This window comes from Alligator sinensis, unplaced genomic scaffold, assembly GCF_000455745.1.
Source record: "Alligator sinensis unplaced genomic scaffold, ASM45574v1 scaffold347_1, whole genome shotgun sequence".
NCBI classification, from domain to species: Eukaryota; Metazoa; Chordata; order Crocodylia; family Alligatoridae; genus Alligator; species Alligator sinensis.
Window position 1 is genome coordinate 987,861 of NW_005841922.1, and position 16,498 is coordinate 1,004,358.

At 45.2% G+C, this 16,498-nt stretch overlaps 1 protein-coding gene across 3 annotated transcripts in view; it reads right to left on the reverse strand.

Moving 5' to 3' along the window:
- Positions 1 to 8,929: 8,929 nt before the first annotated feature.
- The window catches only part of ALPK2 (alpha kinase 2), an 87,898-nt gene continuing 80,329 nt past the window's right edge, over positions 8,930 to 16,498 (reverse strand). For 2 of the 3 annotated variants that reach the window (XM_014517712.2, XM_025198458.1), the window contains one exon: positions 8,930 to 9,940. In XM_014517712.2, the coding sequence (XP_014373198.1) occupies positions 9,733 to 9,940 (208 nt within the window). In that variant the 3' untranslated portion in view covers positions 8,930 to 9,732. The remainder of the gene's footprint in view (positions 9,941 to 16,498) is intronic. The other variant, XM_025198459.1, reaches the window with a different exon arrangement.

A 16,498-nucleotide genomic window follows, 5' to 3' on the forward strand; every position in this document is an offset into this window, starting at 1 on the left:
TGGAGGGAGGTGGCAAAAGTGACCTCCTCTCTTCTGCAAAGCCCAGTGGGGAGAGATTTTTGCAGCAGCTGATTTTCTTTTCAAGCTTTGCCTGAAGGAGAGAAAAGGCTTCCCCTGACTCCCCTTTCCTATGGAGCTGTCTGGGGAACTAATGTCAGTGTTGCTTCTCCTCCCCCAATTCCCCCTAAGGTGATTTCTTAGCATAACGCATTCTGTAGCCATGTCTCTCCTCCTCCTCACACAGCCCAACGTGATGCCTGCCTGAACATGATATCCATGAAACCAATAGCACCAACAGGAAATTAAAAGCCTGTCATGTGGGAATAGCCTCATTTTCACAACATTATTGCAGTTTATTTCCCCGTCCAGGGCCACAAAATGAAAATAAGTGCCACCAATGCCTGTGCTTTGGAAGTCAGTGAGGGAGGCATGGACCATATTGGCTTCTGGCTTCCATTTGCAAAGCTGTTAAAGGAAAATCATTTTGAAAATGTCAATTCAACTCTCATGTAGGCAAACAGTGCTTTACCCCTGTGGTGCTCTGTGGCAGAACGATAGCAGTGTAGATTAAATTTTTCTTAAAGCTCTAAATGAAAAGTCATTTATTGAGGCTTTTATTGTACAGCTACGTGACCTTTGCAACACCCACGCGAGGGCTGAAATTTCTCTTAGAGCAAAACATTAAAGGAAAAAGGCATCATAGAGCTGGTGCTCACTTGGAAAACATGTGGCTTTTCTGCATTCTTCCCCAAGGAACAGAGAACAAACAGAACCATGTTTCTTAAAACTTGGCACCCAGGTTACTGGTGCAACTGCTCTGTCTTTGGAAGGTATGCCCCTTTTATTATTGTTTCCTTTAAGGATTTTAGTTCAAGTGATTTTGCTAAGTGTGTGAATGTGAGAGCAGAGAATAGGACATAGGCATCCTAAAGCCCTATTCACATTTGAACAGTGATAGAGAACTGGAATCCTTGAACTTAGTACTGCTAAACTTACAGATAAGTGTCTGAATTTTGTAACCTATCCCTATAATAATCAAAACTAGTTTCCTGAACACAAGCATTCCTGAAAACTTGGGTAAAATTTTCAAGAATCCGGTTTCTGAAGTGCTTAATTTTCACTGACTTCATGTGGGGCCTCTTAAGTGTCTAATTTAATTTCTGAAAATGGGATACAGGGTTCAGACCCACTGGGACTTAAGTACATAAAATACCTTTGAGGGTCTAGGCTTTGGCTCTGTAATGAAAAAATTTCCTTTAGATTAAAACCTGGATTCAAACTTGACCTCCCCTTAATTGTGGCCATTGTAGTTCTTAAAATATATGTAGGAAGCAAAATTGAAAGAGAACTAACTGCTATGCTTAGAAAATGCACGTGTATCTGAAAAAAAAATGCTGTAGGCTGTTCATGTGATTTTTAAATAACAAGAGGAAACTTCAAATTAGAGGCCTTTATTGATCTTCTGTAAAGTACAAGTTTCTCCTGCCCTTATACCTAAATATTTCATGATCGTTAGTGATTTGAATTCTTAATTCAAATCAAAGTGTTCATGCTTTGACCTAAATTACAGCTATGATATACAAAGAACATTTAATTAAAAACCTGTTATTAGGAGGCAGTGAGGTTTGTTCATTCTGTATGCGATCAAGAACATCAATTAATGGAATAATGTGATTGCCAACTGCAAGCACTCTCAAGGTGCTTTGTGGACCTGAAGATTTTCCACAGGAGTGGTTCCTGCTGTGATTTAATCTGGATCTAAAACCATTTTGAAAGAAGGATTCCATCTTTTCCCCTTTGCAATGTATTTGCCAGGATTAAAGTCCAGATCTGTACATGGACATTTGAGTTTTTCTTCTGTTATGTGACAGATCGGGTTGAATTTGAGCCAGTAGGTGATGATGCTCATGCCAGAACTTTTGTAGTGGGTCTTTTAGTTTCTGCAGATTTAAACTTTCATTTTAAAATGGTATGCCTAAAGGGGGTGTTTACTCTGAAGCGTAATGTCGACAATCAAAATGCTGACACTTAGCACTTAATAGTTTAACTGCTAAATATTTTACTTGCTCTGGAATTGAGAATGGAATTTAAATTGTCTCACCACTTTTGCACCATTATCTGATTCTTATGAAAACTAGACTATTCCCAGGATGGATTCCATTGGCATTCTTCAACGAATTCAAATCTTTATTGGAATAATAAGAATAATAATAAAGTAGCTAGTGCTTATAGTGGGACATGTGACCTTTCAAATGGGAACTGAGGTGGTGCTGGCTTCAAAGAATCTAGACACAGACTAAGGCCATAGCTCTAAAAAAGGGATCTCAGTAGTGTGCCAATTCAGACCAACTTATGATCATTTTAATAGCAATATCTAGCTGGTTTACATTTAAAACATAGATAGGTTTGGAGCAAAAACTATTTATCTGCAATTTCATCTTTTGTGAAAAACTGGATTATGTTATGGATAAGATATGGCCTCTCTGGAGTCAATAGTGAAATTTCCTATGACATCAATAAGGTCAAGATAGCTGTGGGGTTTTTTTCTCCCAGTCTGACTCTTTAGGACAGCATTTCTTAACCTTTTTAGACTCAAGAAACCCCTTGGAAAATGCCAGCCTCTTACCTTTTACTCATTTTTTGACTGTGTAAAAATACTAAAGCAATGCTTCTGCTGCAAAGAACTCAGAAAGACCACAGCAAACCAGAATATTTTTGATCATGCAGATTCTTATTTGAAATCTCTGGGTTAATCTTGTGAGTCATAGGTGACTGGTAGGGGGTGCATGGGGGTGCACGTACCCCCCCTGATGGGGCCAGTGCCCCCCCCGATGGCTGACACTGATGCTGTTGGCAGGGCTGGTGCCCCCCTGACAGGGCAACCGCCGTTGGCGGCTTCTGTGGGGGCCCCCGCCGTTGGCGGCTTCTGTGGGTGCCCTCCAGATTCAGGAGGCACCCGTCACTCATGCTGTGAGTCATGTATAGGTGTTTGCATGTCTAACAGGTCCCATGGCACCCTAGCTGAGAATCACTGCCTTAGGCTGACTACTATACAAAAGTGAGATTAAATGTGCTCCAATTTCATTTTTTGTGAAAAGCTGGATTATATTTCTTGGTCTAAAAATGGCCAAAATATGGTATGCTGAGTAATTGCTGGTCAATGTATAGAGGAAAAAGCTTTAGGTATGTGAACGATGAGAACAGAATCCATAGCTATTATTGCAAATCTTCTTCTGAGTAAATTTACAAAATATTTTACACTTATATTACATATTTTATATATGAAGTCGTGTGTGTGTGTGTGTGTGTGTGTGTGTATGTACCAATGTTAGCCATTCACTGATATCGCTGGGTAGTTTTGGAACTCATGTGGATGAAAAGTGCACTAGTTTTAATATGATTATTTAAAGCTGCAGTCCAAGGTCAGGGTGCCATTTGTTAGGCACAGTTTGGAGAAGTAACAAGAGGGACAGTCTGTGTCTGAGAGCATGCAGTCTGCATGACACAGCAGAGGGTGAAAATGGCACTCAGGTCGGAGAGCAGGAAGGGAAACCAATAAAACCAATAAGGTTGAGTTTAGCAGAGAAACAGATACCTTAGTTCTTCACTGCCCTAAATAATACCAGATAGTAGTGACTCAGGAATATAGATTCATAGATGTTAGGGGTTGGAAGGGACCTCACGAGATCATTGGGTCCAGCCCCCCTGCAAATCAGAACAGGAGAGGACGGGCACGCGGAAGTAAGGCTCGGCAGGCAGTGTTGTCCCTGAACTCCTACCAACAGCAGAGCAGCCTGCCCTGGCACAAAGGCTTTTGCTCCCTCTGAACTAAACCCCAGTGGAGGACAATTCACAGCTAGTGCTGCCATGGAAGAGTTCAACTGAAAAGCAGTTGGGATGTTTTTAAGCTAAAAAGAGTTGATAAGTCAGTTTTTCTGTGGGCATGTCAGTATTTATGTATTTCAATGTAATTGCACTGAAAGCTGAAATCAAGTGCAACATCTGAGAATAAAAAAGATTGTTTTTCATAGATTTCATAGACATTAGGGCTGGAAGGGACCTCGGAAGATCATCAAGTCCAGCCCCCTGCCCAAAGGGCAGGAAGTCAGCTGGGGTCATAGGATCCCAGCAAGATAAGCATCCAGTTTCATCTTGAAGGTGTTCAATGAAGGCGCTTGAACCACCTCCGGTGGCAGGCTGTTCCAGACCTTGGGGGCTCGGACAGTAAAGAAGTTCTTCCTTATGTCCAGCCTGAAACGATCTTGAAGTAGTTTGTGACCATTCGACCTCGTCATCCCTTGGGGCGCTCTGGTGAACAAACGTTCCCCCAGATGCTGGTGGTCACCCCTGATAAACTTGTAGGTGGCCATCAGATCACCCCTGAGCCTGCGCTTTTTCAGGCTAAAGAGCCCCAGGGCTCTCAGCCTGTCATCGTAGGGTCTGCTTCCCTGACCTCTGATCATGCGCGTGGCTCTTCTCTGGACTCTCTCAAGCTTCTCCACATCCTTTTTGAATTGTGGAGCCCAAAACTGGACACAGTACTCCAGCTGCGGCCTCACTAAGGCCGAGTACAGGGGGAGAATGACGTCCCGGGATTTGCTTGAGAAGCATCTATGGATGCAAGCCAGCGTTTTGGTTGCTTTACTAGCTGCCACATCGCATTGCAGGCCCATGTTCATCTTGTGGTCAATGATGACCCCCAAGTCTCTTTCTTCCATAGTGTTGGCCAACATATCTTCTGGTGTGGATGCTTTGCCCCAAAGTTTGGTGTCATCGGCGAACTTGGCCAGTTCTGATCGCTTCTGACTCCAGTGTCCACATCATTAATGAAGATGTTGAACAGTATGGGTCCAAGGACAGAGCCTTGGGGGACCCCACTGGTCACAGGACACCACGATGAGTGACTTCCATCGATTACTACCCTCTGGGTCCGACCCCGGAGCCAATTTTCCAGCCAGTGGATCGTGGAGGACCCAAGGCGACAATTGGCCAGTTTCTCCAAGAGGCGATCATGGGACACCAGATCGAAGGCTTTTTTGAAGTCAAGATATATGACATCAATCTCTTCTCCCTTGTCCAGGTGATAGGTCACCTGGTCGTAGAAGGAAATGAGATTGGTCAAGCAAGACCTACCCGCAACAAACCCGTGCTGGCTATCCCTTAAGATGTTGGCGTCGGCCAGTCCATTAAGGATGGCCTCTTTAATAAACTTTTCTAAGATCTTCCCCGGGATAGAAGTCAGGCTGATGGGCCTATAGTTAGCCGGATCCACTTTCCTCCCTTTCTTGAAGATAGGCACCACATTGGCCTTCTTCCAGTCTTCGGGCACTACACCAGAGCGCCAAGAGTTTTCAAAGATCCGTGCTAGAGGCTGGGCTATGATGCTCGCCCGCTCCTTGAGTACCCTGGGGTGAAGATTGTCAGGGCCGGCTGACTTGAAGGTATCCAGCTTCTCAAGATGTTCCTTCAGAAAGTCAGCATTAATGGAGGGCAGGGGATCACCCTCACCCGGACTTCCCGGCCCTGTAGCGGGCATGGGCGGCCCATGGGACTGATGAAAGACTGACACAAAGTACCTATTTAATAGGTTGGCTTTTTCCTGGGCGTCAGTTGCCCCATCTGGTTCCGCAGGTGCCCCATGTTGGGGGTCCAATGTTGCCCCTGCTTTTCCTCCGGCTCCCCACATATCTGAAAAAGGACTTTTTATTGTCCTTGATGCTCAAAGCTAGTTGGAGTTCAGTTGCAGCCTTGGCTTTCCTGGTCTGCTCCCTACAGGACCGGACCAGTGCAGAATAATCCTCCTTGGAGGTGACTCCCATCCTCCATCCTTTGTAGGCCTTTCTTTTTAGCCTCAGGAGATCTGCTAGGTCCCTGGAGAGCCAGGGGGGCTGCTGTGCCCTCTTGCTGCCTTTCCTCCGAGATGGAATAGACTTAGTTTGTGCATTGAGAATCGCTCCCTTGAGGAGCAACCACTCTTCTTGAACTCCCCTCTCCCTGTGGTCACAGTCCCTTAGGGCCTCACTGACAAGCCTCCTGAGCTTGTCAAAGTCGACTTTCCTGAAGTCAAGGACTTGCATGTTGCTGACCGACTTGCCAGCTTTTCGGCGGATGGTGAAGGTGATCAGCTCGTGGTCGCTGTCACCCAGCTTCCCATCAATCACTAGGTCGCCGACTAGGTCATGCTTTTAGGAAGCTTTTAGGAAGCATGAAATTATTTTGAGTGCAGATTTTGTTCTGTTACAGGCAGATGATTGCTAAGTTTTCCCATTAGAATCACTTTGTAATGGATATGCTGCAGATAAGTATTTAAGATATGTTACTTGAATTGTATCATTAATATATTTTCAGTAGGTTATCTCTTTACTATGCTTATTAATTGGGCAACAATGTAAAATCGATAATCTCTTGGGCAGTGCGAAAGCAAATAGTTTCAGTAGTTGTGAAAGATGTGCACATGGTTAACCTTCAGATGAAGACCTGTTATTATACAGGGCTCCACATGCACATTTATTCTGCAAGATCAATAATAAGAAATAACAATAAGCTTTTGAGTAGTGATGTCAGTACTTAGTTGAATATTCTATCCATCAAAGTGCCATTCATAACCAGAACAAGCGCCAACTCTTTATTTAGAGTCATTCATTAACCCTGGGTCAGTGGCCTTTGAGAGCAATCCCCCACAAGGAAAGACATTTTATAAGACTCATTTATACTGGTTATGCTGAAAGGGAAAGTGCTCTTCTTCCTTGGGAAGAATCATCTTCTCCACAGAGACCTTCAAAGCATGCCATTCCATGAATACACAACACAAAGTAATCTCCCTGCAGACATGGTTCCTGCCCATTTCCATTCATTGACTAACAAGTTTGGACTATGACCATTTTCTAACTTTTGGATTAATGAATAAGGAAGAAAGTGAGGCCCTCATACTTCATTGAATGCTGCATGGGCGCAGCCAGGTTTCCCCATGGTGCTGCAACAGTCCCCCCATTTCTGGAATCATTTGCAGGATTAAGGCCTTTTCCTTTACAGGTGAGGACCACGTTTCCTACTATGTTCTCTCATCAGTAGTGAACTCATCAGGTCAGCACAATGGAGAGGTGAATTTTTCAGTGCATCAAATGTCATCCCAGATGAATCTCTTGGTTTGGTTTTGTTCTGTTAGCTTATAGTTCTCTGCTTCCCAAAGGTCTAAGATAACAGAAGTAGGCAGCAAATACAAGTTTCCCTTGATTTATGCTGTACATGCGTTCCCAGAGAATGGCGCATAAATCTAATTTGCATAAAGTGAACCCACTTTACAATGTAACAGATAAGGATAGGTTCCCATGGTGGTGAGGGAGGAAGGGAGTGAGGCTGGGACTAGGGAAGGGGTGGGGGGAGGGGTGCCGCTCTTGGGGCTGCACAAGGCAACAAAGCAAAGGAAACTGAGCAGTACTCACCTCAGTCCCAGTTGCAGCAGCCCTGGGAGTGGCCAGGGCCAGCTGCCTGCAGCTGCTGGGCTGCACCATGCTCCGCCTGTCCCCCTGCGCCTGGGCTGACCCCAGCTCCTGGGCTGCGCTGTGCCATGGTGCAGGCAGCTGGTGTCAGCTGCTCCCAGGGCCACTGCAGCTGGGGCTGGGGTGAGTGCTGCGCCCTATGCCGCCCGGGGCTCTGCTTGTCCACACTCACCCCAGCCCGTGCTGGAGTGGCCCTGAGAGCAGCCGACACCAGCTGCCTGCACCATGGCACAGCGCAGCCCAGGAGCTGGGGTCAGCCCAGGCGCAGGGGGACAGGCGGAGCATGGTACAGCCCAGCAGCAGCCACTCCCGGGGCTGCTGCACCCTGGGCTGGGTGAGTGGGGCCATGGCCCTTCTGCCTTCCCCCACAGACTTACCTGCTTGGGTGGGGGGCATCTATGCTGATCACATAAGACTGAGTTTACCTTGTATATAACGAATTATGGGTCTAAATATGCTCATCGCATAAGAGCGAATTTGTATATAAAGAATCCGCATAAATCGAGGGAAACCTGTAAAGAAAGGGGGAAAAGGAGAATGATGTAAAATTAAGCATCTTAAAACACACGGAAGTGGCAAATCCTAATCACTCACAGTCATGCCCAGCAGATGTTGAATGTCTAGAATTTTCCTGCTCTGGAAAGTCAGGGAGAAGCCACTCTGCAGCCTGTACACGACAGACATTTATGATGTAGCAAAAGATGCGACTGACCAGATCCAAATACCAGCAGACATTGAAGGCTCATAGGTTTCAAAATCCTGGTTGGGATCTGAATTGTGCAAATAGCTCCAATTTTTACAGTGTGCCATCTCTCTACCTCTTTATCTCACTCTGGGAAGTGATAACCAATTCCAGCATGTGAACCCCACAAGGTGTTGAGGCACCACTGCATGGCATCATAACCAGACTCAATGGCATATGCTAGAGCCCTTTAAAGGCTCTAGCACAGGGGTTTTGAACCTTTATTGGTTGGTATACCCCCGGTGGCCAGCTGACCAGCAGGGGAAGTCCCCTGGTGGCCGATCAATGAGCTGGGAAGGTAGTCCCCAGCGTGCGGCAGCAAAACCAGAAGCACTGGCAGCGAAACCTGAAGTGCCTCCCACTTCTCTGCGCTGCTGCCACATACCCCTGGTTGACAACCCCCTAAGTCTAGCACATGCCCTCTAATTCTACTGCCATTTTCCTTTCCCAAGCAAACATAACAATGATAATGATAAACAATCAATATCGACAATATTTCAAACACATACACAAACAACCTACTACCAATGTTCAGTTAAGTTTTTGGGGTTAGCACTGTTACACAGACCTGAAATCCTCTTGTAGGACAGCAGCACAACAGTTTTCAGGTGGTAGTAAGTTCATTGATTTTGTGCCATGATTTCCCTGCCCCTGCCTTCCCCACCCCCCCTCCCTCTCCACACGCACATACTTTTTTTAAAATCTGATTTTAAGATCTCTGTACTTTCCTGCTTCACCAATCTTTTCTTGTAGTAGTTTGGATTAAGATTATTTTGTGAATAAGAAAGGCAGAGTTGCTATCCAGTCATAGGATTTTTTCCAATTGGGTGAGTTCACATTTTAAGAAAAGCTACAGAGTTGGTAGCTCAGGCTTTGAGACTGTCTGGAGAACAAATGTGCATCAAAATCCCCACATGGCTTAATCTTCTTTTACAAGGAGTTTAATTGGAAAAAAAATACATCAAAGAATATGAGTATCATAAGGATTGCAACTGTTCACAAAGAATTAGGAAATAAAACAAATATCCTGATACAATTTTGATGCCACTGCCAGTACTGAGCGCTAGTGCAAAACCTTTACTGCATGGTCATCATAGTTTTATGCTTGTGTTGTAGCAGAATGCCGTGGTATCACTGAGCCAAACCTGTAGTTGTTGCCAGGAGAGGAGGAGTGCTCTCCTTGTACGCAGATTCCAAGAAACAAAATGTGCAAGCGCACCGATCTAGACAGGCATTGACGTATATAAAAATGCTTGAAAATTAATCCAGACAGAGCTGAGTTTGTCTTGTGAAAAATGGCTTTCACTTGCTTTGAAGTTTAGCTGGGTAAGCCATGGACTCAGCTGTTCTTTGTTGCTGTTATCAAAGAATGGCTTCAAAACTCTGAAAGCTCACACTCCGTACTCATGCCCTTCGGTATCTGTGCATGCTTCTGGAGAGTTCTTACAAAGTGGTTCAGTTTTTACCAGATGCTTTAAAGAAATGAAGTCTCTATGTTTTCTTTGTTGTATGTATGCTGCACACCATTTTCTTTGCATTAGGTAAGGCTGACTGAACTTTGCTTTTCATCACTGTTGGCTTCCTCTGTTTGGCCCGAAGAGATTTTAACCCCAGCATCTCACAATACTTATTGCACTGATGGAGGGCTTTGAACTGATCGATGAAGGAAATGGAGCAGTTGCCTTTAAAGCCTTTGTATCTGTAGACATAAATGCAAACAATAAGAGAACGAATAAATCATGCAAATAATAAGAGAAAATGCAAATAAACAAGATTTGGTTTTCTTTTCGGGGGTTCTACAGAGTGACTGTTGTCTCATAGGCTAGGGACAGAAGTTACATATAAACCGGCTTAAGTGATCAGAAACTGGTTTAAATATGTAACAGAATAGAAGTTCAGTGAGCATAAACCAGTTTCAAAATGGCTGAAACTGGCTTAAGATAAACCTGGTTGAATGTAGTATAAGACTTAACTGATTTAGGTCAAACCAGTTGATGAAACTTCTGATCCAGATCCCATCCTGGTTCAAGTTAATCAGAGTCAGCATCCCAGCATTTTGTAGCCCTCCATAGAGCAGGGCTGGCCCTGCCCCTCTGCTCCCTAGCTGGAGCTGGCCAGGGAGGCAATGCCAGATTTAGGCTTGAGCTACTTAAGCTACATTTTAAGGCCTCACAAAATGATAGGCCTCTAAATAGGAAAAAAACCTGGCTCAATATCAAGTTTTATAATAATCAGTTAGTAAATAAAGGAGATAAAGGAGATATAGGGAAATGACTCTCTCAATATGGACATTTTTATTATAATATGACAAAAATATACATACATTGGATTATTTTTATCATATGGGGCCTCTTAAAATAGACAGTTTAGGGCCTTAGCATATCATAATCCAGCACTGCAGGGAGGGTTAAACTTCCCTTCCCCTAAATACAGAGCTGCCCTGCCCTGCCCTGCTTACTTCATGCTGGCTGCAACTACAGACTACAAATCCCAGAGGCACCTGGAAGCAGGAAGAGGAAGTGATGAACAACCCTGCAGAGTCCTGCAGCTGTGATTGTGGATTGCAAATCCCAGAGACCCCAGGGGCATCAGGAAGAGGAAGTGAACACAGAGCCCATGCAAGCTACGTGCCAGAGAACCATGCTCTAGTGCTCCCTGGCTTCTGGTTGAGCTGCTGCAGGCATGTGGCTGCATTTCCTCAGTCAAAAGTAAATGTCTGTTCATTTGTTTTTTGGTACCAATCTTTGCAGTTTAGACTAACCTTCAAAGAGTGTATCATTTCAGACTCAGGCTTTTTGACTATATGTACTAAGTCATAAAGAACTCTGAAATATTAAAAACTTCTTGTGTACCTCAGAGGCGCCTCACGACCATTTTATAGATGGGTAAACTGAGGCACAGAGCGCGTAAAGACGTGCACAAGGCCAGTCCGTGATTCCACAGTAGGGCAAGAAATAGGCTTTAGAGTCATGTCCACATGTGGTGTAAACATCTGGTACCCCAGAGACAACTAGTGGTTGTCCCTGGAGAATGCCCATGTCACATGCCCTCTGGAGTGTGGCAAGTTACCCCAGGGACAGTAGGGGAGGCAGCCTTACCTGGGGGCCTCCCAGGGCTGCAGCAGCAGCAATTCTGCCACACTTCTGTTTTTTTCTCTGCAGATTTATTTGACCCTGAATATCCAGGAGTCAAAAAAGTCCTCTGCACTACTCCCTTGCACCATGGAGAACACATGTCTGCCACACCACCTACTGCACAGCTGTGCTCATCTGGATGCAGCCTAGGAGTCCTAGGCTGGGTATATTCCTGTGCCCTGTGTCCTAACTATTCCTCTTCCACTTACAATTTCCATCTGTGGCTAATATAACTGCCAACTAATTTCCTTGTTACAGAAGTGTAGAAACAACAAGCAATTACAACACCTTTCTAAAGTGCTTGTGGGGCACCACAGAAAAAGCTACAGATGTGAGTAAGCTGTAGCTGTGGTTAAGAGGAAGATTGGCTTGACTGCATACACAGACCTGGCATAGGAAACCTGGGCTTTTAACCGAATCTGCAGGCAATCTCCAGGGAGAGCTGCCCTTGAAAAAATTCACCTGGTAGCCTCCAAAGTAAAACACCACACTCATTATGCAGTCCTAATGCATCCTGGAAAACTCATTTCTCAACCAGGCAGCTGGGTTAGTGCTAATGAAGATACTGCAGCTCTGAGAAGATGCGTCCAATCTCCATATGACAGATGGGGCTGTCTGTTCTAACACACTTCGCAGAATAAATTCACTGAAGGAGGCAAGCTTAGTGGCACGGAAATCGAAAAATCTCTCTTAAGGGAGGGTGACAGTATCTACCTCCATCTACCTTTTACAGCTTTATTTTGCATCTCTATTGTAACTTTAAGGAGACAGACAAGGAAGGCTGAAATGTCAGGCTAGTTGCTCTCCTAGCATCCGTAAGCCCATCTGAGATGAAAAGGCCACCTGGGAACTCCTGTGTGTCAGATCATGATGGAACACATAATTCCACAGTAGGCTGGAAAAAGCTCTTTGATGAATCATACCAACCCCAAGGTTTCTCAAACATACCCAAAATGTAATACATGCTGTAGGCTCTGCTGCCTTCCTGCCTGTTCACACACAACACAGAAATGGTAATGGATTTGTAGCATTCATTGCTTTCTTACAGCCCCCAAAAACATCATCCCTCCTGCACTTAAACACATGCAGACTATCTCACCCATACAGTACAGGTCTTAAATAATTTTAAACAAATCACTGCAGCCATCATAAGTGAACATCTTGCACCCACGAATAAAGAAATTATATACCCTCATCATCTCATTGGTGACCTTTACCAAGATGAAATTCAATGGAAAAGGGCTTTAAAAAAATCCAGGCTATTCATTATAGATCTTTGTGCCCATTTTTTGTCTTCCCACAGCAATCTCTTAGTTTCAGCCCCTTCTCTAAGTTCCCTTTGCTGCTATTTTTGAACTATGATTCATTTAAGCCTAGCCAGGTTCTGTCAAGCCTCAGCTGCCTTGTAAGTAAATCGGGTGTTGGATCCCCCTGCTGTAAACTGAGGAGACCCCAGAATGGAGTCAGTGGGAGCAACTACACATGTGCTTTAATGCACACTAACCTATTTTAATGTACATTGAAGCGTCCCAAAAAAAAATGCGCTTCTGCTAATGTGCATTAAAATAGGCTAATGAGCCTTCTTCTAGGACTTCACAATGGAAGTATAAATTTAATGTGAATTAGCAAAAGCACATTAATGAACATGTAGATGTGCCCACTGAGGCCACAGAATGAGAGTTGATTCTCATGCCCGAGTAGGGGATGGTGTGTAGCTGTGCGTCCCTGAGACAATTGCTGCTCAGAGGCAACCCCTGAGTTAGTGTCCCTATACTGCACTCTTTGCACTTTAGCAGCCTAGTGCCCTGACTCATTAACTAAATCGGTGCCTGTAATTCACTGATTAGCGTATTACACACCTTCTTTGAGCCCAACTAGCAAAAGATATGAGTGAGTTTCAGGTGTCAGCTAGAGTTGACTTCAGCTCAACCTGGAGAGAGCCATGATATTGTTTATGAAGATCTCCAGTTCATTCCTGGTGTCAAACAAGCCTGTTCCCACTGCAGCCAGCTGGTTCTGGTCTATGGAAGATGTAGGAGGCAGAAGTGGATCCACGGTTACCAGGTGACTATCAGTTGTACAGTCTGTGGTTTCCTCTAACACTCTGACTTAATTTGTTTAGGGCAGTGGTTCTCAATCTTTTTATGCTCAAGGCACCCCCTCATCAGACTTAAGGCACCCTCCACAATTTTTGTGAATTGAGCAGTACCCCACTTCAAAAACTATATTTTTTTCATTACAGGGCATACCTCCTTGCAGAGGGGGCAGGCTGTTGGGGGGGGGAGGAGGAGGAGCAGCTAGGGAGAGCCTGAGCTTGCTCTTACCTGCTGATCTCCTCACACCTGAAACTTGAACCTGACTTTATTTGCTTATCTCCTCACACTTTCCTTGCCCAGAATCCTGGTTGAGAATCATTAGTTTAGGGTGATTGATTGGCACTTTGTACCTTTTCTGTGCGCCTCACAGTCAAAAGGCAGGGACATTATTTTGGTGAGCTGTAAGGAAAGGGAGATAATAGAGCCTTGAGATTCCTAAACTAAAGCCCTAGGTAGAGGGGAAAAGACCACTGTCACATTGCAGCCTTGTTTTTTCTCACAGGTGAATGTGCCTGTGCTTGACAAGAGATTCGCCTTTGCATCCAACTCAGGAAAGCATGACCCTAACTGCAGAGCCACTCCTCCCTAGAAGGCATGCGACAGACATACGCACTAGGCCTGTGTGAATAGCAAAGTATTTGATTTGGATTCAGCCAATTTGGCGGACAGTGATTCGATTTGGTGATTCGAATCACTGTCCCCATTTGAGATGGCCAAATCGGCTTCAAAAGATTTGGCACTGATTTGGAGAGATTCGGTGATTTGGATCGGCTGGGGAGAGGCAGACACAGCCGGGTGGTTGCAGGTTCTCTCGTGGCTCCTCCAGCATTTCCTGCCTCTCCTCAGGCAGGGGGAGCTGCAGGAGAAGCCCCCATGGCTGCCCTGCCCAGCCCCAGCCTCTCGGCACTTAACATTTTTTTTAAAATGCTCCACAATCACCGGCTGCAGCAGTCACCTGGAGCCTAGCAGTGCTCAGCCCTAGTGGCCCCCGCTCCCAGACAGCACGCAGTGTCCTGCCAGGCCACACTGCATCTGTGCCATGAGGCAGCTGCCGCACAAGTGCCAGGCAGGGGGGATGATCCCTGCTGCCCCCCGCTGCCCTGCAGGGCATCACCACATGTGCCCAGAAGCTGGCAGGACACTGCGTGCTGTCTGGGAGCTGGGGCCACTGGGGCTGAGCGCTGCTGGGCTCCAGGTGACTGCTGCAGCTGGTGAGTGCAGGTCTTTTTCTTTTTTTTAAAGTCCCAGGAGGCTGGGGCTGGGCAGGGCAGTCATGGGGGCTTCCCCCGGCCAATTCGAATCTCTGAATCTTTTCCGAATCAATGATTCAAATTGATTCAGAGCTTTTACTGAGTCTCCTGATTTGATTTGGATTCAGGGATTCGGCCCCCGAATCAGGCCAAATTTCCTCCGAATCAAATCGGTAACCAAAGCTTTGCACAGCCCTATTACACACCTCCTCTTTTCTTGCTCTTTTTCTAATGTTGTTAGGTCATGTCAATCCTGCCTCCTTGCTGAGCCTGAGACTGCTGCTAGGAGCCACCCACCAAATACATGCACACTCACTTCGGCTCCATGCAGGCCCAGCAGTCAGGTAGTGGTGGACAGCGCAGAGGGATCCTGAGACATGCCCCAGACCCCTAATCCAGCTCCTAGGCTCTGTGACCCAGCACTGGGACATATTCTGAAGACTCCTCTAATTAGGGATGCCAACTCTGACTGAAGCTATTCTGAGAGATTTTTTTTCCCAACATGATGTAATGTCATTAATTGTACTGTTCAACCCATTCACAATATCAATCTCCTGGATTGCTTTCAATAGTTACCGGGAGATTGATGCTGATTCCAATAGATTTACGGCCAATCCGGGAGGGTTGGCAACCCTACCTCTAATTCATCCTTGCCATCCATCCCTTTGTTGGGCTTGAGTATGGGCAGAGCTTGAGTGGGTGGGTACAGCTACTTTATCGCAGTGAGCCCAAACTCAGCAGGCAGGCACTATATGCATAGCTGTAGTATGCATCTTTAGTCTATAATTTGTTCCTACAGGGGTCTTCTCATTAGTTAATCATAGGTGCTCAATCAATCACTGAACAATCATGGAAGTAAAGGCCAAATTCACTGTCAATACTAGTCACAACAAATAATTCCACTAGCTGTAGTTAAAAACCCCTTTTGCCCGTCACGGTGTGTCACGATTCTGTGTGCTGTAGCACTGTGTATCAGGTGCTGGTGTGTGAGTGGATAATGAGTCTCCATGATACAGAGAGCTGTTGGATAGCATCTGTTTCCTTTTATATTTGAAATTCCTATTTCTGGCACTGGACTGAGGGAGAGGCTGCTTTTCTCCTTCATTGTGTGTACGGCTGAAGTTGAAATGCTAATGCCTGGAATCTCTAAAGCCATTAGTGAAGCGACAGCCGGCATGGCAGTGAGTGATGGTGGCTTTAATTTATGACTGTTCTTGCCAGTCTGTGTGAAAAGACTGATTTCAGACTCATGAATGTGGCATTTCCTCCGTGCGGTCTCTGACATTTTTTCAAGGTGAGAGGGGAAAACAGTTTCTTTTGTTCCAGGGAGCCACATATATGAACACTGTGTTGCTGCTGTTGGGAATTTTTTTCATGTGCCCTTCTTTCCTTATGAGAGGTTTGTGTAGTACAAAATATGGAGAGTAACACCTTATCTGCTGGAGATAATTTTGTCTTGAAAAGGCTCACTTCAAAAACCAACACTCCTTCATCAAATTAGTAAAAATGCCCTGTGTGCAATAATAAATAATTAACTCTCACATCAGTTAACATTCCTGTAGGATTAGAATGGATTTCTGTTAGCTGTTGATTTCACAGGGCATACCGGAAAGAAATCACAACGAAACCTTTGCATCTTGAATTCTAGGGTAAACCCAATTTTTCAAAAGTGTTTCTTTGATCCTGGGTTCTTTCAGCTTTGAGGACTAAATGTGAGATGACCCCAGCATTCTGATTTTCATTGGTACTGAGCACTTCAGAGCATCCAGTGACTTCA